General features: G+C 37.9%; 1 protein-coding gene across 3 annotated transcripts in view; it reads left to right on the top strand.

Moving 5' to 3' along the window:
* The window catches only part of MRC1 (mannose receptor C-type 1), a 111,825-nt gene that overhangs the window by 59,012 nt on the left and 35,657 nt on the right, over nucleotides 1-17,156 (top strand). For all 3 annotated transcript variants that reach the window (XM_025264336.3, XM_025264335.3, XM_044928088.2), the window contains 7 exons: nucleotides 1,708-1,907; nucleotides 4,379-4,506; nucleotides 5,153-5,240; nucleotides 6,741-6,885; nucleotides 9,280-9,321; nucleotides 15,435-15,598; nucleotides 16,650-16,717. In XM_025264336.3, the coding sequence (XP_025120121.2) occupies nucleotides 1,708-1,907; nucleotides 4,379-4,506; nucleotides 5,153-5,240; nucleotides 6,741-6,885; nucleotides 9,280-9,321; nucleotides 15,435-15,598; nucleotides 16,650-16,717 (835 nt within the window). The remainder of the gene's footprint in view (nucleotides 1-1,707; nucleotides 1,908-4,378; nucleotides 4,507-5,152; nucleotides 5,241-6,740; nucleotides 6,886-9,279; nucleotides 9,322-15,434; nucleotides 15,599-16,649; nucleotides 16,718-17,156) is intronic.

Genomic DNA, 17,156 nt, shown 5'->3' with positions numbered 1-17,156 from the left:
AAATCAAACCATAGTCATAGGGAATTAGCAATCATAGAGAAAATATTTTGGGGAAAGTGTAGTTCTCTAAAACTAAACATATACTGCCTTTAAAAGTATAATAATCAAAGATTATCTCATCTTAGCAGTAAGAAATCCTAATGTTTTTCAAGTTCTATTTTAATGATATTTTGAAATAAACTATGAAGCTTAGTAGGTCCACATTTTATTTTATCTGCTTCTTTATCCATTAAAGAATTTTAAAATGAAGATATACATGTATATGTATGAATCACTTTGCTGTATACCTAAAATTAATACAGCATTGTTAATCTACTATGCTCCAATATAAAATAAAAAAGTTTTAAGGACACAGATGAACTTATCTACAAAACAGAGTTATAGATGTAGAAAATAAAATTATGGTTACCAGGGGATAAGGGCAGGGAGGGATAAATTGGAAGATTAGGATTGACCTATACACACTGCTGCTGCTGCTGCTGCTAAGTCACTTCAGTCGTGTCCGACTCTGTGTGACCCCATAGACGTCAGCCCACGAGGCTCCCCCGGCCCTGGGATTCTCCAGGCAAGAACACTGGAGTGGGTTGCCATTTCCTTCTCCAATGCATGAAAGTGAAAAGTGAGAGTGAAGTCGCTCAGTTGTGTCCAACTCTTAGCGACCCCATGGACTGCAGTCCACCAGGCTCCTTCGTCCATGGGATTTTCCAGGCAAGAGTACTGGAGTGGGTTGCCATTGCTATACACACTACCATATATAAAATAGATAACTAATATGGACCTGTTGTATAGCACAGGGAGCTCTACTCAATACTCTGTAATGGCCTCTATGGGAAAAAGAATCCAAAAAAGAGTGTATATAAGTGTGTGTATAACTGAATCACTTTTGCTGTACACTTGAAACTAACAACAATTTAAATCAACTATACTCCTATATAAAATAAAAATTAATTTTAAAAAACAACTTCCTTGGTAAAACAAAACCCGTTATTTTTGTCATTATGATAGATTTTATCATACTAAAAATATTGTATTGTTATGTCTGTGTTCAGTGGGGGGACCCCACCAGATATTAGAAATACAAAATGCTACCAAAACCCTGACAATTTTTTTTTTCAGAGTTACTTTCACATGAAGGCCTTGGGTTACCTTCTGGTGACTGTTAATTGCTTTTTATAGAAATACAAGTTGCTTTACAATGTTGTATTCATTTCTGCTATAAATCAAAATGAGTCAGCCATATGTATACATAGATCCCCTCTGTTTTGGATTTCCTTCGCATATAGGTCACCACAGAGCGTTAAGTACAGTTCCCTGTGCTATACAGCAGGTTCTCATTAGTTACTTATTCTATACATAGTATCAATAGTATAGATATATCAATCCCAATCTCCCAACACATCCCACTTTCCCTTCCCCCCTTGGTGTCCATATGTTTGCTCCCTACATCTATCTATGTCTCTATTTCTGCCAAACCTTGACATTTGGGATTATATTGATAATTCAGTTGGGGATATAGGCCACACAAATAAAATACAAATAATGGTTCAGAAATAGAACAAAGCAATTGTGAAATGCTGCAGAGTGTCTCCTCTACATTTTCTTATCACATGTAGATTTTATCCCACTACTTGAGGCTCAGGTTTGAGCTCTTTGAGCACAGCCAGGTTTCACAATCACCTGTTGTGAATTCTGCTTTGTTACCTGCAGGACGGAAAGCTGGGTGTGTTGCCATGAAGACTGGGGTTGCAGGGGGCTTGTGGGATGTCTTGAGATGTGAAGAAAAGGCAAAATTTGTGTGCAAACACTGGGCAGAAGGAGTCACTCGCCCACCAGCACCCACAACCACCCCTGAACCCAAATGTCCAGAGGATTGGGGTGCCTCCAGTAAAACAAGCTTGTGCTTCAAAGTAAGTATCCATTGCTGAGCTCTTCAAGAATTGGGGATATGTTTCAGCCTTAAGAATCATCTAAGGAATGAAAACAAAACAAAAGCAATGTCTGGGTTGAGCCTATAGAAATTCCTATGTTATTGATCTGAAAGGGGACTTGGGCACTTGTTGTTTTGAAAGAGCGTTCCTTGGGTGGAAAGATAAGAACCAGTTGCATTCAGACCAACAAACATGACCGATACTGTAAATAGAAGTCACACCAGCCTTTCTTCACCTGCTCTGCCTTTATCACTCCATACACTTGGCATCTTTCCTCTTTCCCATGCTTTCTGAGCTCACATTTCTTTTTCTCAATAAAAATTCCTGCCCTACCTCATGCTATCCTATGGCATCCCATTTTGGCTCTGTTCTTGGAGCTCAAGCTTTTGGCTAAGTGAATTGATAAACAAATCTGCAATCAAGCCACATGGGGATTCTAGAGAGAATATTCCTTTGTTCTTATTTAACCCCTGATTATGATGCCTGATGGAAGATGAAGGACTGTTAGGTAGGGAGTACATGGCCATATAGTGACTCGTAAATGACAGTTTGATATCCTGTAGTCACTTAGTACATTCCTATGTGAGATCACCCATTTTCTCTTTATGCAATCAAGTTCACCCAAACAAATAAAACACATACCCCCAACTCCAATGAATTAAGCATTTGGGTCTTTTTCTTTCTTGTAAATCATATTCTTTCTAGAGAAGGTTGGATTTAGCCAAATATAGCAATGTATTGGGTTGGCCAAAAAATTCATTTTGGTTTTCTTGTAAGATGTTACAGAACAACCCAAGCAAACTTTTTGGTCAACCCAATACTTAACTACCACTTAATGACATTTTTCTCTAATGGCCAGTTCTCAGGACCTCTTTTATTCCATCCTTTGAGGCATATGGCTCTGGCATGTTTTGTAAAACAGACAAAGCTGATGAAGAACTTCATTTGTTAATGTGTATTGGAATGAGGTTGTTTAGTCTCTAACTTAGGGGCTAATTTGGTTGGTAACTACCACTAGCAGTAACAGAGACTAATGAGCTATATTTAATACAGATCAACCAGTCCAACTTAAAGCATAATTTACATAGAAGGAAAAGTATTGGGCCAACACTAGAGAGGATTTTACGAATGGGTTGAAAACTAATACAAAGCAAATGAGGTATTTTATTGTTGCCTCTGGAAACTTTTGAGTTATTACACAAAGGCCAGGTCCGTCCTATACACAGCCATTCATGGGAAAATGGCAGGCTATGGAGATTTGTTGCAGGATTTCTGAGAGACAGTACAGAATTCTCCAGAGCTGGGAAATGAACCAAGAGTTCCAGCAGACATTATCTGGGTAGATGTTTAACAAATTCAAATGTGTGCTTCCCTAGGAATTATGATTTTGGAGGTGCTTGGGGTAGGGTTTGTCTGAAAATATATAGACCATCTTTGTACATACTAAGATGTGAAAATTCTTAATAAAGTTCAGCTATTTTAGTAAATTGATTTACAAAAATAAAATCTTCTATCACCATCTACACAAGTTGAGGTACTCACAGAGGTCTTGGGAGTTACTGCAATGAAAAGTTGCTCAAGGCACACGTGTCCCAATAACTCAAGTAGGGTCAAGGTGAAGATCGCCTCAGGTTGCTTGATGAGAACTAGACAACCACAGGTCTGTTGGAAATAAACTCCTTTTCTACAAGCCTACAATGATACAGGCCATGTCTCATGAGAAGCAATGAATAAAAATTATAGACATTGATGAATACAATGATGTAAACTGCTCCACTGCTTACATCCTGATGGATCCCTGTGGGTTCCATTCCCCCAGCAGTCCTCTGGGTAATATGACATATTCTCTAAATTCTAAATAAATATTAAATTTAGCTTACATACCATTTTTTTTACATGCTCTGTCCAATTAGTGTCTGTCATGCCATGACCTCCAATCTTTGTTAAACTATGCAACCATAAGCAAAAATGATAAGAAAATTTTAAGAACATACCAAAGAAGCATTGAAAGACTCCCAGGTTATTCAGTGTTTAAGCTAAACAGGATAACAAAACCGTGGCACTATCTTAGGTTATTATCCTTAAATTTTTATTTATGTTTGCTTTCTCTATATCAAGTTTCTTTCATTCTTTTCCATCTGAATGGCATAGTTGACACTTAACCAAATTAATCCTGTCTTCTCCAAGAGTCTGTATCTTTCAATCTCACTTTTTCAGTGCTATAAAATAATTCTATTTTCTAGAGTTTTCTTAACAAAATCATCTGCCAAACTCTGTTACCCAAATATTCTCTTGCAAATTGATTTTCAGCCAAGAGAATTACATTGCTTGGGGCCATTGTAATGTCTTGCTTTTCACTAAATGAAATCTCGTTAAAAGTAGATAATAATTTCTCTTGGTTTGATAAGCTGTGAAGTGTAAAATAAATTCTGAATCTGTATTACTTTTAGCTGTTTGCAAAAGGAAAACATGAGAAGAAAACATGGTTTGAATCCCGAGATTTTTGTAGAGCTCTGGGTGGAGATCTAGCTAGTATCAATAATAAGGAGGAACAGCAAGCAATATGGCGATTAGTAACGTAAGTATCTTTTCTAGTTAATACTCCTTCCTTTGACCCTTTGAGTACACATTTGTTGTTGTTTTTCAGTTGTCAAGTTGTGTCCGACTCTGCAAACCCATGGACTGCAGCATGCCGGTTTTCCCTGTCCCTCATCATCTCCCAGAGTGTGCCCAGGTTCATGTCCATTGAGTTGGTGATGCTGTATTCCAAATCTGTGGGCACTCTGGGACCTGGTTTCACTTCCAAATTCTGGCCTGGAGAATTCCATGGACAGAGTAGCCTGACAAGCTACAATCTGTGGGGTTGCAAAAAGTCAGACACGACTGAGTGACTTTCACTTCATTTCCAAATGCTTTAATTTTATAGCTATAAATCCTGAGATGAATTGCTCTATAAAAGCATAAGACACTTATTATTCATTAAGTGAATGAATATCTCAATGCTTTACAATTATTTCAAACAGCAGCTTGTTTTCAGGATATTTACAAGTTGTACCAAAATGTGCAACTGTTGCATAATGCTTATATTTAGTCATTTAATCCTTCACCTGTGTACTAACCAATTTATATTTTGGGAGTCATGTTCAAATTTGATTAGGACTCATAGGTAACCAAACTTGGTTCATATAGTACCATAAGCTGCCTTTATATCTTGTATGTTGCAGGGCTAGTGGAAGCTACCATGAACTATTTTGGTTGGGACTGACATATGGAAGTCCTTCCGAGGGCTTTACTTGGAGTGATGGATCCCCTGTGAGTAATTTGATTTCATAGATACTTTTCTTACTTTTATTGTGTCTTTATTTTGATGTTATCTTTTTGGGTTACTCAAAATTTTTGGTAAGATGGGTTATGATGATGGTTAGAGACATTTTTCTATGCAAAATAAATGCTATGTTAGGGTCATTATTCTGCCTCTGACCCAGGACAGTTCTGTTCACCTGAGGTGGAACCATGATAGACTGAAAAAAATTAGGAAACTCATTCTTCTAATTTATATAAAATAATGTCTTCCTTCTCTCATGCCAAATTGGTATGTAAGTAGCTAGACTTCTTAAAAACTGTTTTATGATGTCTTATAGACTAGGAGATATGGAAACAACTTTTGATATTCTATTAGAAACCATTGACTTTTGTCAACCATTGACTTTTGTCAGACTTCTCCATTCTCAGCAATGGGGAAGCGAGAGGCTATGGCACATGTAGGCAGTCATCGCAGGGAGTGATTTTGTGTAATTTCAGTTCTACCTCCTCTTACCGCCCATTAGCAGCTTTTCAAAGCACTTGTGTAGGGTGGATTATTTGATGTCTCCATTGATAACAAGGGTTTTGTATTTAGATCTCTGGAAAATAGGTCATGATATAGGCTATGATTCCTCTCTGAAAACACCATAGTGGACCTAATCCTAGCCCTCTACTTATTTCCAGTATTCATCTTAGTAACGTTTGGTAGCTTTGTTAGCAATATTCAGAAGTCATTTTTGTTTGTAAGGAGAACTAGTTTTATTTCTTTCTCCTGGTGAAGTGAAGTCGCTCAGTCATGTCCGACTCTTTGCGACCCCATGGGCTGTAGCCTACCAGGCTCCTCCATCCATGGGATTTTAAAGACAACAGTACTGGAGTGGGTTGCCATTTCCTTCTCCATTTCTTTCTCCTACCCCTCTAATAAAAGAAAGTTTCAAATATCACAATGAAATGTTATCCCTTCAGGATGAGTTGTAAATTTAGGAGATCCCAATACTGAGAAGTGAAACTTCTATACCAAGTTTTTCCTATATACAAATCCCACTTTTGTGGTCCTGGATACATTCCATTTAATAAGAGTAAAGAAAATTTTTTAATAATTAAAATAGTCTATTCAGCTTCAAAAGTTTCCATGTAATAGGAGCTCTTTCTTTCCCAGCTCTTCTCATCAAACTTGTTTTCAAAGCAAACATATTGTGAAAAAAAGTAGAGAATAAAAAAGTGAACATATCTTTCCTTTTATGTTTGGATGAAAGTGAAAGTTAGTCGCACAGTCGTGTCCAACTCTTTGCGATCCCATGGACTGTAGCCTGCCAGGCTCCTCTGGCCATGGAATTCTCCAGGCAAGAGTACTTGAGTGGGTTGCAGTTTCCTTCTCTGAAGGAATCTTCCTGACCCAGGGATCGAACCCAGGTCTCCTGCATTGCAGGCAGATTCTTTACCAAGTGAATCACCAGGGATAGATGATTGGTATTGGCTAATGGTTGTAATGTAATGTTTCTAACATAGGTGTCATATGAAAATTGGGCTTATGGAGAACCTAATAATTATCAAAATGTTGAATACTGTGGTGAGTTAAAAGGTGACCCTGGTATGTCCTGGAATGACATTAACTGTGAACATCTTAACAACTGGATTTGCCAGATACGAAAAGGTAAGATGATCTGCCCTCTGCTTTATCTCAGATTGGAATACTAACCTCCTGTGATCCCAAAGTCTTCCCTTTATTCTGCAACCAAACAAGCGGAATAATATAAGGGACCGCCAAGGGCCATCATTTCACAGGATAAGAGTGAACTCACTGAACACAGATAAATCTTCCAAAGGAACAGAGGATGAAAAGGACAGCCCAGAATCCTGGACCAGAGCATGGCCTCCAAAATAGTTCTCAGGAGCTGCTGTTCCTGTTCAGTTCCTACAGTCGTGGGAGTGGGTAGATGTTTGACTCTCTAAGCAGAGTAAATAGAGTGTGATTTCTGTTGGGGGATTTTCACCCTCTGACCCACATTCATCATTCAGTAGGTGCTATCTCCCTCAGTCTGAACATACTGCAGACTGATTTCTCAAGGATGTTCATCCGAAGAGCTGGCACCATTCTGAGGCCCCTGATGCTATAAGATCCACCATGTTGTTGGTGGTCAACAATGATCAATGCATACGTATCAGTCATGATTAATGATTCACAAAACTCCACATAGCCAAGTCAGATTCTTTTAAGATAAATAGGCCCATCCTTGAACCAAAATGTATAATTTCCTCCTTTGTCAACAGATAAATAGAACCACATCGCCCTCTGCTGTCTGGGAACCTTGGCTACAGCTCCAACTCTTGCTGAAAATACTGTGTTGCTCTCCTGCTGTTTGCCTTACTCTTGCTTAGATGAGTGTTTACAGTGTTTTCAGGATGGAGGAATGAATCCATTCAGTTCAGTCGCTCAGTCGTGTCTGACTTTTTGCAACCCCATGGACTGCAGTATGCCAGGCTTCCAAAACTGTCCATCACCAACTCTTGCTTGCTCAAACTCATTTCTATCCAGTCGGTGATGCCATCCAATCATCTCCTCCTCTGTTATTCCCTTCTTCTCTTGCCTTCAATCTTTCCCAGCATCAGTGTTTTTTCAAGTGAGTCAGTTCTTCACATCAGTTGGCCAAAGTGTTGGAGTTTCAGCTTCAGCATCAGTCCTTCCAATGAATATTCAGGACTGACTTCCTTTAAGATTGACTGGTTGATTCTTCTTGCAGTTCAGGGACTCTCAAGAGTCTTCTCCAACACCACAGTTCAAAAGCAGCAATTCTTCAGCACTCAGCTTTCTTTATGGTCCAATTCTCACATCCATGCATGATTACTGGAAAAATCATAGCTTTGACTAGATGGACCTTTGTCGGCAAAGCAGTATCTTTGCTTTTTAATATGCTGTCTAGGTTGGTCATAGCTTCTCTTACAAGGAGCAAGCGTCTTTTAATTTCACGACTGCAGTCACCATCTGCAGTGATTTTGGAGCCCAAGAAAATAAAGTCTGACACTGTTTCCACTGTTTCCTCATCTATTTGCCATGAAGTGATAGGACCAGATGCCGTGATCTTTGTTTCTTGAATGTTGAATTTTAAGCCAGCTTTTTCATTCTGCTCTTTGACTTTCATCAAAAGGCTCTTTAGCTCCTCTTCAGTTTCTGCCTTAAGGGTGGTATCATCTGCATATCTGAAGTTATTGATATTTCTTCCGGCAATCTTGATTCTAGCTTGTGCTTCATACAGCCTGGCATTTCACAGGAATTTGGAGGAATTAATAGTGGCCAGTTTTTCTTTAAAGGTCTCTTTGCTCCCAAGGACTAATTTCCTTGTGTGTTATTGGTAGCTCTATTCTTACAGATGTTAAAATCATTAAACCAAAAGCTACATAACTTGAGTCCTTTTATCAGATTCTGACAAAGTCCAGGTAGATCATTAACTACTTGGAAAGAAAAATATTTAACTTTTCATAAAACATGCATTTAGTAAGAATATGCTTTTTTGAAGAAACTATATTTTATAAATAAATAGCTCATATCTAATGGTTTCAAATAACTAAAATTTATACTTTCACAGCTGACTATAAGATGTGTTACTGTAAAAATAACATCTATTGAGCAGCTTCTAAATACCAATAACTTGCATATTTTATCCCATCTCTTTACGTGGGTGACAACTCCTTTTTGTAGTTGAGAAAATTAAAGGTAAGAAATTTAAACCTGAACTGGGATTTGAACCTAGATTTTCTGATTTCAAAACTCGTGTTCTTTTCTTTCTTTATATAATGCTACTTATTGTGCTTGAAAACTGTCTTCCAATTTTTAGTGGTATTGTACTTAATTTGCTGAACTCTTAAATTCCTAATTTTGTTTCCCTTTGCTTTTTTCCCCCACAACATGATAGTAAAATTGGAGAGTGGAAGGAAGAGAAAGAAGAGTTAAACTTTTAGCTATATTAATCCATGAAAATAATGAAACCAGAGGATATGAAATAGCACAAATTCAATCACCTTTTATATCTAATTTTCTCTTGTTTTCCAGGACAAACTCCCAAACCTGAGCCAACACCAGCTCCTCACGACAGTAGGTGTTTCTGTTTTTTGTTTTCTTTTTTAAAAATTAATTAATTTATTTTAATTGGAGACTAATTACTTTACAATCTTGTGGTGGTTTTTGCCATACATCACCATGAATCGGCCATGGGTGCACCTGTGTCTCCCCATCCTTAACCCTCCTCCTACCCGCCTCCCCACCGCATCCCTCTGAGTTGTCCCACAGCACTGGCTTTGAGTGCCCTGTTTCATGCATCGAACTTGGACTGGTCATCTGTTTTGCATATGATAATATACATGTTTCAGTGCTATTCTCAAATCATCCCATCCTCACCTTCTCCCACAGAGTCCAAAAGTCTGTTATTTACATCTGTATCTCTTTTGCTGCCTTGCATATAGGATTGTCCTTATCATCTTTCTAAATTCCATATGTATGTGTTAATATACTATTGGTGTACAGGTTATTCTTTTTTTAATTTTTTTATTGAAGGATAATTGCTTTACAGAATTTTGTTGTTTTCTATCAAACCTCAACCTGAATCAGTCATAGGTACACATATATCCCCTTCCTTTTGAACTTCCCTCCCATCTCCCTCCCCATCCCACCCCTTTAGGTTGATAAAGAGCCCCTGTTTGAGATTTTTAGCCATACAGCAAATTCCCACTGGCTATCTATTTTACATATGGTAATGTAAATTTCCATGTTACTCTTTCCATACAGCTCACCCTCTCCTCCCCTCTCCCCATATCCATAAGTCTATTCTCTTTGTTTCTCCATTGCTGCCCTGTAAGTAAATTCTTCAGTACCGTTTTCTAGATTCCATATATATGCATTAGAATATGGTATTTATCTTTCTCTTTCTGACTTACTTCACTCTGTATAATAGGTTCTAGGTTCATCCACCTCATCAGAACTGACACAAAGGCATTTCATTTTATGGCTGAGTAATATTCCATTGTGTATATGTACCACAACTTCTTTATCCACTCATCTGCCAATGGGCATCTAGGTTGCTTCCGTGTTCTAGCTATTGTAAATTGTGCTGCAATGAACAATGGGATACATGTGTCTTTTTCAATCTTGGTTTCCTCAGGGTGTATGCCTAGGAGTGGGTTTGCTAGGTCATATGGTGGTTTTATTCTTAGTTTTTTAAGGAATCTCTGAACTGTCTTCCATAGTGTCTGTATCAATTTACATTCCCATCAGAAGTGCAAGAGTGTTCCTTTTCTCCACACCCTCTCCAGCATTTATTGTTTGTAGGTTTTTTTATGATGGCCATTCTGACTGGTGTACAGTGATATCTCATTGTAGTTTTGATTTGCATTTCTCTGATGATGAGCGACGTTGAGCATCTTTTCATGTGTTTGTTAGTCATCTGTATGTCTTCTGTGGAGAAATGTCTGTTTAGGTCTTTTTCTCACTTTTTGATTGGGTTGTTTGTTTTCCTGGCATTGAGTTGTATGAGCTGCTTGTATATTTTGGAAATTAATCCTCTGTCAGTTGTTTCATTTGTTATTATTTTCTCCCATTCTGAGGGTTATCTTTTCACCTTGCTTATAATTTCCTTTGCTATGCAAAAGCTTTAAGTTTAATCAGGTCCCACTTGTTTACTTTTGTTTTTATCTCTGTTACTCTAGGAGGTGGTTCATAGAGGATCTTGCTTTGATTTATGTCAGTGTTCTGCCTATGTTTTCCTCTAGGAGTTTTATAGTTTCTGGTCTTACAGTTAGGTCTTTAATCCATTTTGAGTTTATCTTTGTATATGGTGTTACAAAGTGTTCTAATTTCATTCTTTTACATGTAGCTGTCCAGTTTTCCCAGCACCATTTATTGAAGAGGCTATCTATGCCCCATTGTATATTCTTGCCTCCTTTGTCAAATATAAGGTACCCATAGGTGCATGGGTTTATTTCTGGGCTTTCTGTCTTGTTCCATTGGTCTGTATTTCTGTTTCTGTGCCAGTACCATACTGTCTTGATGACTGTAGCTTTGTAGTATAATCTGAAGTCAGGAAGGTTGATTCCTCCAGCTCCAGTCCTTTCTCAAGACTGCTTTGGCTGTTCAGGGTCTTCTGTGTTTCCATATGAATTGTGAAATTTTTTGTTCTAGTTCTGTGAAAAATGCCATTGGTAATTTGATAGGGATCACATTGAATCTGTAGATTGCATTTGGTAGTATAGTCATTCTAACAATATTGATTCTTCCTACCCAGGAATATGGAATATCTCTCCATCTGTTTATGTCATCTTTGATTTCTTTCATTAGTGTCTTATAATTTTCTGTGTATAGTTCTTTTGTCTCCTTAGGTAAGCTTATTCCTAGATATTTAATTCTTTTTGTTGCAATGGTGAATGGGATTGATTCCTTAATTTCTCTTTCTGGTTTTTCATTGTTAGTATATAGAAATGGAAGTGATTTCTGTGTATTGATATTGTATCCTACAACTTTGCTAAATTCACTGATTAGCTCTAGTAATTTTCTGATACTGTCTTTAGGGTTTTCTATATACAGTATCATGTCATCTGAAAACAGTGAGAGCTTTACTTCTTCTTTTCTGAACCTAGATTCCTTTTATTTCTTTTTCTTCCCTGATTACTGTCACTAGCACTTCCAGAACTATGTTGAATAATAGTGGTGAAAGTGGACGCCCTTGTCTTGTTCCTGTCTTAGGGGGAATGCTTTCAGGTTTTCACCATTGAGAATAATGTTTACTGTAGGCTTATCATATATGGCCTTTGCTATGTTCAGGTAGGTTCCTTCTATGCCCATTTTTTGAAGAGTTTTAATCATAAATGGGTGCTGAATTTTGTCAAAGGCTTTTTTTGCATCTATTGAGATTATCATATGATTTTTATCTTTCAATTTGTTAATATGGTGTATCACATTGATTTATGTATATTGAAGAATCCTTGCATCCCTGGAATAAACCCAACTTGATTATGCTATATGAGCTTTTTGATGTGTTGCTGAATTCTGTTTGCTAAAATTTTGTTGAGGATTTTTGCATCTATGTTCATCGGTGATATTGGCCTATAGTTTTCTTTTTTTGTGTTGTCTTTGTCTGGTTTTGGTATAAGGGTGATGGTGGCCTCATTGAATGAATTTGGAAGTGTTCCTTCCTCTGCAATTTTTGAAAAGAGTTTTAGAAGGATAGGCATTAGCTCTTCTCTAAATGTTTGATAGAATTCTCCTGTGAAGCCCTCGGGTCCTGGGCTTTTGTTTTTTGGGGAGATTTTTTATCACAGCTTCAGTTTCAGTGCTTGTAATTGGGTTGCTCATAATGTCTATTTCTTCTTGGTTCAGTCTTGGAAGATTGAACTTTTCTAAGAATCTGTCCATTTCTTCCAGGTTATCCGTTTTATTGCCACATAATTGTTCATAATAGTCTCTTGTAATCCTTTGTATTTCTGCATTGTCTGTTGTAACCTCTCCTTTTTCGTTTCTAATTTTGTTGATTTGATTATTTTATTTTTCTTGATGCGTCTGGCTAAAGGTTGGTCAATTTTGTTTATCTTCTCAAAGAACCGGCTTTTAGTTTGATTAATCTTTACTATTGTTTATTTCATTTCTTTTTCATTTATTTCTGCTTGGATCTTTATGATTTCTTTCCTTCTACTAATTTTGGGTTCTTTTGTTCTTCCTTTTCCAATTGTTTTAGGTGTTAAGTTAGGTTGTCTATTCAATGTTTTTCTTGTCTTTTGAGGTATATGCAACTTTGCTAAATTCACTGATTAGCTCTAGTAATTTTCTGATACTGTCTTTAGGGTTTTCTATGTACAGTATCATGTCATCTGAAAACAGTGAGAGCTTTTGTAATGCTATAAACTTCCCTGTTAGAACTACTTTTGCTGCATCCCATAGGTTTTGAGTTGTCATGTTTTCATTGTCATTTCTTCCTAGAAATATTTTGATTTCCCTTTTGATCTCTTCAGTAACCTATTGTTTGTAGCTCCACCCGTTCAGGCACTTAGAGGGCTCCCTTGCCTGGGGTCCTTCTCTGTTGTTCAGCACATCAGGAACATAGAGTGGCTCCCCTGGCTGGGGTCCTACTCTGTAGATTGGCATGTCAGGCACTTAAAGGGGCACCCTGGGTAGGGTCCTACTCTGTAGTTCAGTGCGTCAGATGTTTGATGGGCCAACCTCTCTATTGTTCAGCTGCTGATGCTGGCAGATGGGGAGAGAGGCTGTGGTGACGGCTCCACCCCCTACGCGTGATTCAGCAGTATCGCCTTGCTTCCATGGCTGCCTGGCTTTCCTCCACAGGCATTTCCCCCCACAACCTCCTCCCTCACATCCCCTCGCCATCTTTCCACAGTCAACAGCAGCCCTCGCCTTGGGATTGCTCCACAGTCCCTAAACTCCAGCTCCCAGCTGCTGCGCCTTCCACAGGACCTGCATCCCTGTCCAGGGTGTGTATGGCTGCAGCAAGGACTGTCTGATTCTCATTCCATTTAGACTGCCACAGATCAGCAGTTTCGCTGTCAGCCTTAAATTTTTCTCCTCTGACTCAGACAGTTGCCCTGATGTAGGGATCAGACCCCTGCTTCAGTTCCCCCACCCACCAAGGGCAGGTCTAGTCCTACTAACACTCCCGTCTTTCCCCCTAGTTCCTTCTTCCTACCGAGTTTTGTGTGGTTCTATGTATTCTTTTCTGCTGCTTAGGTGCTCCTGTCTGCTCTCAGCTGATATTCTGCATGCACTTCTGTGTCTGAAGGTGTATTCCTGATGTATCCGTGGAGAGAGATGTACTCCATGTCAACCTACTCCTCTGCCATCTTGTTCTACCCCCGCCTTTTTTTTTCTTTTCTGATATTGATAATTTTTTTTTTCTCGTTGCTTTCTTAGTGGGGTGAGGGGATGGTGTGTGGAATGCTTACCCTGGGAAGATAGAAGAGATTCTTAATATCTTTGAGAATCTTATGAGAACTTGCATCTTCTCCTCCAGACAGATACTGACATGCACAAGCATCAGGCATGTTAATGCAATTTCTCAGTGTTCATGAATCAAATCCAAGGGCCTCATATATGACTTTCCTATAGCTGCTGTAACAGATTACCACAAATTTGGTGGCTACACGCATTTATTCTCTTACAGTTCTGGAGGTCAGGAATATGATCTCAGTTTCCCTGGGCTGAAATCAAGGGATGGACAGGACCATGCTCCTTCCAGAGGCTCTAAAGGAGAGTCTATATCCTTGTTATCACCAGCTTCTAGAGCTGCATTCCTTACATTTGTTGGTTAATGGCCCACTCCTTCTTCATCAAAACCAACAATGTAGCATCTTCCTTCATTTATCACAAAGCCACCTTCTTCTGTACTCACATCTCCCTCTGTCTCCCACTATAAGGATACTTATGATTTACATTTGAGGCCTACCTAGAAAACTTAGGATAATCTCTCCATCTAAAGTTTTTAACTTAATCTCATCTACAAAGTACCTTTTTTCTGTATAACATTTACAGATTCCAGATATTAATACGTGGGTATCAGGACTTCCCTGTTGATCCAGTGGCTAAGACTCCATGCTCCCAATGCAGGGCCAAGGTTCAATCCTTGGTTAGGGAACTAGAACACACACTGTCACAACTAAAGATCCCAGTGCAGCCAAATCAATTTTAAAAACAAAAAAGACCTGGGTATGTTTTGGACTCTTATTCAGCCTGCTACAGCACAGAACCATAGAATTCTTTGGTTGGGAAGAAGGCTTGGAAGCTCTCCGGGTATGGGAATTCCTTAGTTCTCCGATTATACACTGAAGCATCAAAGTACATCTGTTAAAACCTCTTTGTTACACTGAGATGAAAACTGCTTTCTCATGGCTTCTATTCTTTGAATCTAGAACATCTGGGTACATGTATGTTAATCATTCCAGCTCTGTGATTCTTTGATGAATGTAACTTTGGGAGTTCTCTTACCCAATAATGATACATGGAACTTAGTTTTTACAGAGTTGTTGGAAAGTAGATATTTGGGTTTAGGTAATTCAGTCTATAGTGGCATAAATGTTCTGCTCCTTCTGAGTTCTCAGAGTTGCAGATACCTCTGAAGGGCTGCTCTGCCCTTTTCACTTTTGTGTAGCTTACATACCAGATTCTTGAATTCGTCTAAGTAAAATTCATCACCTTTTTCATTTATTTTTCAGATCTACCAGTCACCGATGATGGGTGGGTTATTTACAAAGACTACCAGTATTATTTCAGCAAAGAGAAGGCAACCATGGACAAGGCACGAGAATTTTGCAAGAGGAATTTTGGTGATCTTGTTTCTATCCGAAGTGAAAGTGAAAAGAAGTTTCTATGGAAATATGTAAGAATGTGATTAAGAATGAAATAGTGACATGTGATAAGCAACAATAATGTCTGCGATTGCTACCTCATGGTGCAATTTCCAATTATGTGCTGAATTTGAACCTCCTAAGGTCAGGAGTAAAGATATGAGTCCCAGGGAAAGGGAGGAGGGTGTTGTCCATCACATAAGTGAGTGACTTGATTGCTGGAATATTCAGTGCAGAATCATAGAACCCAGAAACAGTGTTTAGACTTTTTGGGAGGACTGACTGGGCTTTGGGAGAATCCAGACTTGATGGCTTGACTTCACTAATTTTGTTTTCAAAGATTATCATTCTTAACTAGTTGTTACATATCAGTCCTGAACCCTTGTGTACAGTGCAAGTTGATTATTAATTTATGTCTTAGTTGGATTAGTTTCTTGGTCAATAGATAGTACAGCTTGATTATTCATATAAAACTTTCTTGACTATACTGAAATTTCAGCTAACAGTTAAAGTATAATTGATTTTTTCCAAGCATACTTCACTCACTCGTCCTTTTTAAAAATCTTCATGGCATCTTGATTGTTATCCAGAAAAGAGGTAAGAGAGAAGGAAAAATTAAACTCAACAGTAATGAAAGAGTAAGAATTCATTTCATTATGAAGGTTTTGGAGTGTAGTCTGATTCGTCTCCATTTTCATAGATATACCATGGTTTGAAAATTTCGAGATATTTCCTAATATTGCACCAATATATGTGTGGATGGAGAAGTCTTTCCTTAGACACATAATACCAAATGATTACTTTGTTTAAAAGAATATCTTTAATAATATCTAATTACTAATGGTATTTGATATTACAGAGAATGTCTTAAGGTATTTGCTATATAAATACAGGTTGTTACATAATGTGCATTTTTTTTCCATTTTATTTCTGTGAAAAACATTGAATGTACAACAAAGTTTCTGCTTGATTGCCTCCTTAGAAAAGTCCCTAACAGCCTGTCTCATTAACCTGCAGGTTTTATTTAACATTTGCCTATCATATAAGTACAGATTGAACTATATGTAAACTTACATGTTCTAGGTGAACAGGAATGATGTACAGCCGGCATATTTTATTGGTTTATTGATCAGCTTGGATAAAAAATTTATGTAAGTAAATCAAAATAAAACAACTTTGCTAAGGACAGTGATGTGATGAACACTAAAGAGCAATTTTCAGACTTTCTTTTTGCTAAATGCATTTAAAAAAATCCTGCTGGGCTCTCAATCTACAGAGCATCTTTTTAAAAAACTAATTTTAAAAAGTCCTTTTAAGTATTTTCAACAGTATAGTTCTCAGATAAACAACTCAAGCTCGGATTAAAACTTACAAAATGTCACCTCTCTGTTTTAGGGGGTCATCACCTGTTAGTAAATCATCTATTAGGAAAATGTATTACCCAGATATGAATATTGAATTTATTTGAAAAATTATTCCCATTGGGACTGTCTTTGGTGCCCAGAAACAATTGTGACTGCTATTGCTGTTTTTGGCAGGAAAGACCCAAACTCACTCTCATTATTATTTTTTAAAAAGATTTAGAAATTA

This window comes from Bubalus bubalis, chromosome 14 (genome assembly GCF_019923935.1).
Source record: "Bubalus bubalis isolate 160015118507 breed Murrah chromosome 14, NDDB_SH_1, whole genome shotgun sequence".
In the NCBI taxonomy this organism is placed as follows: Eukaryota; Metazoa; Chordata; class Mammalia; order Artiodactyla; family Bovidae; genus Bubalus; species Bubalus bubalis.
This window is presented reverse-complemented; position numbering and strand designations above follow the sequence as displayed.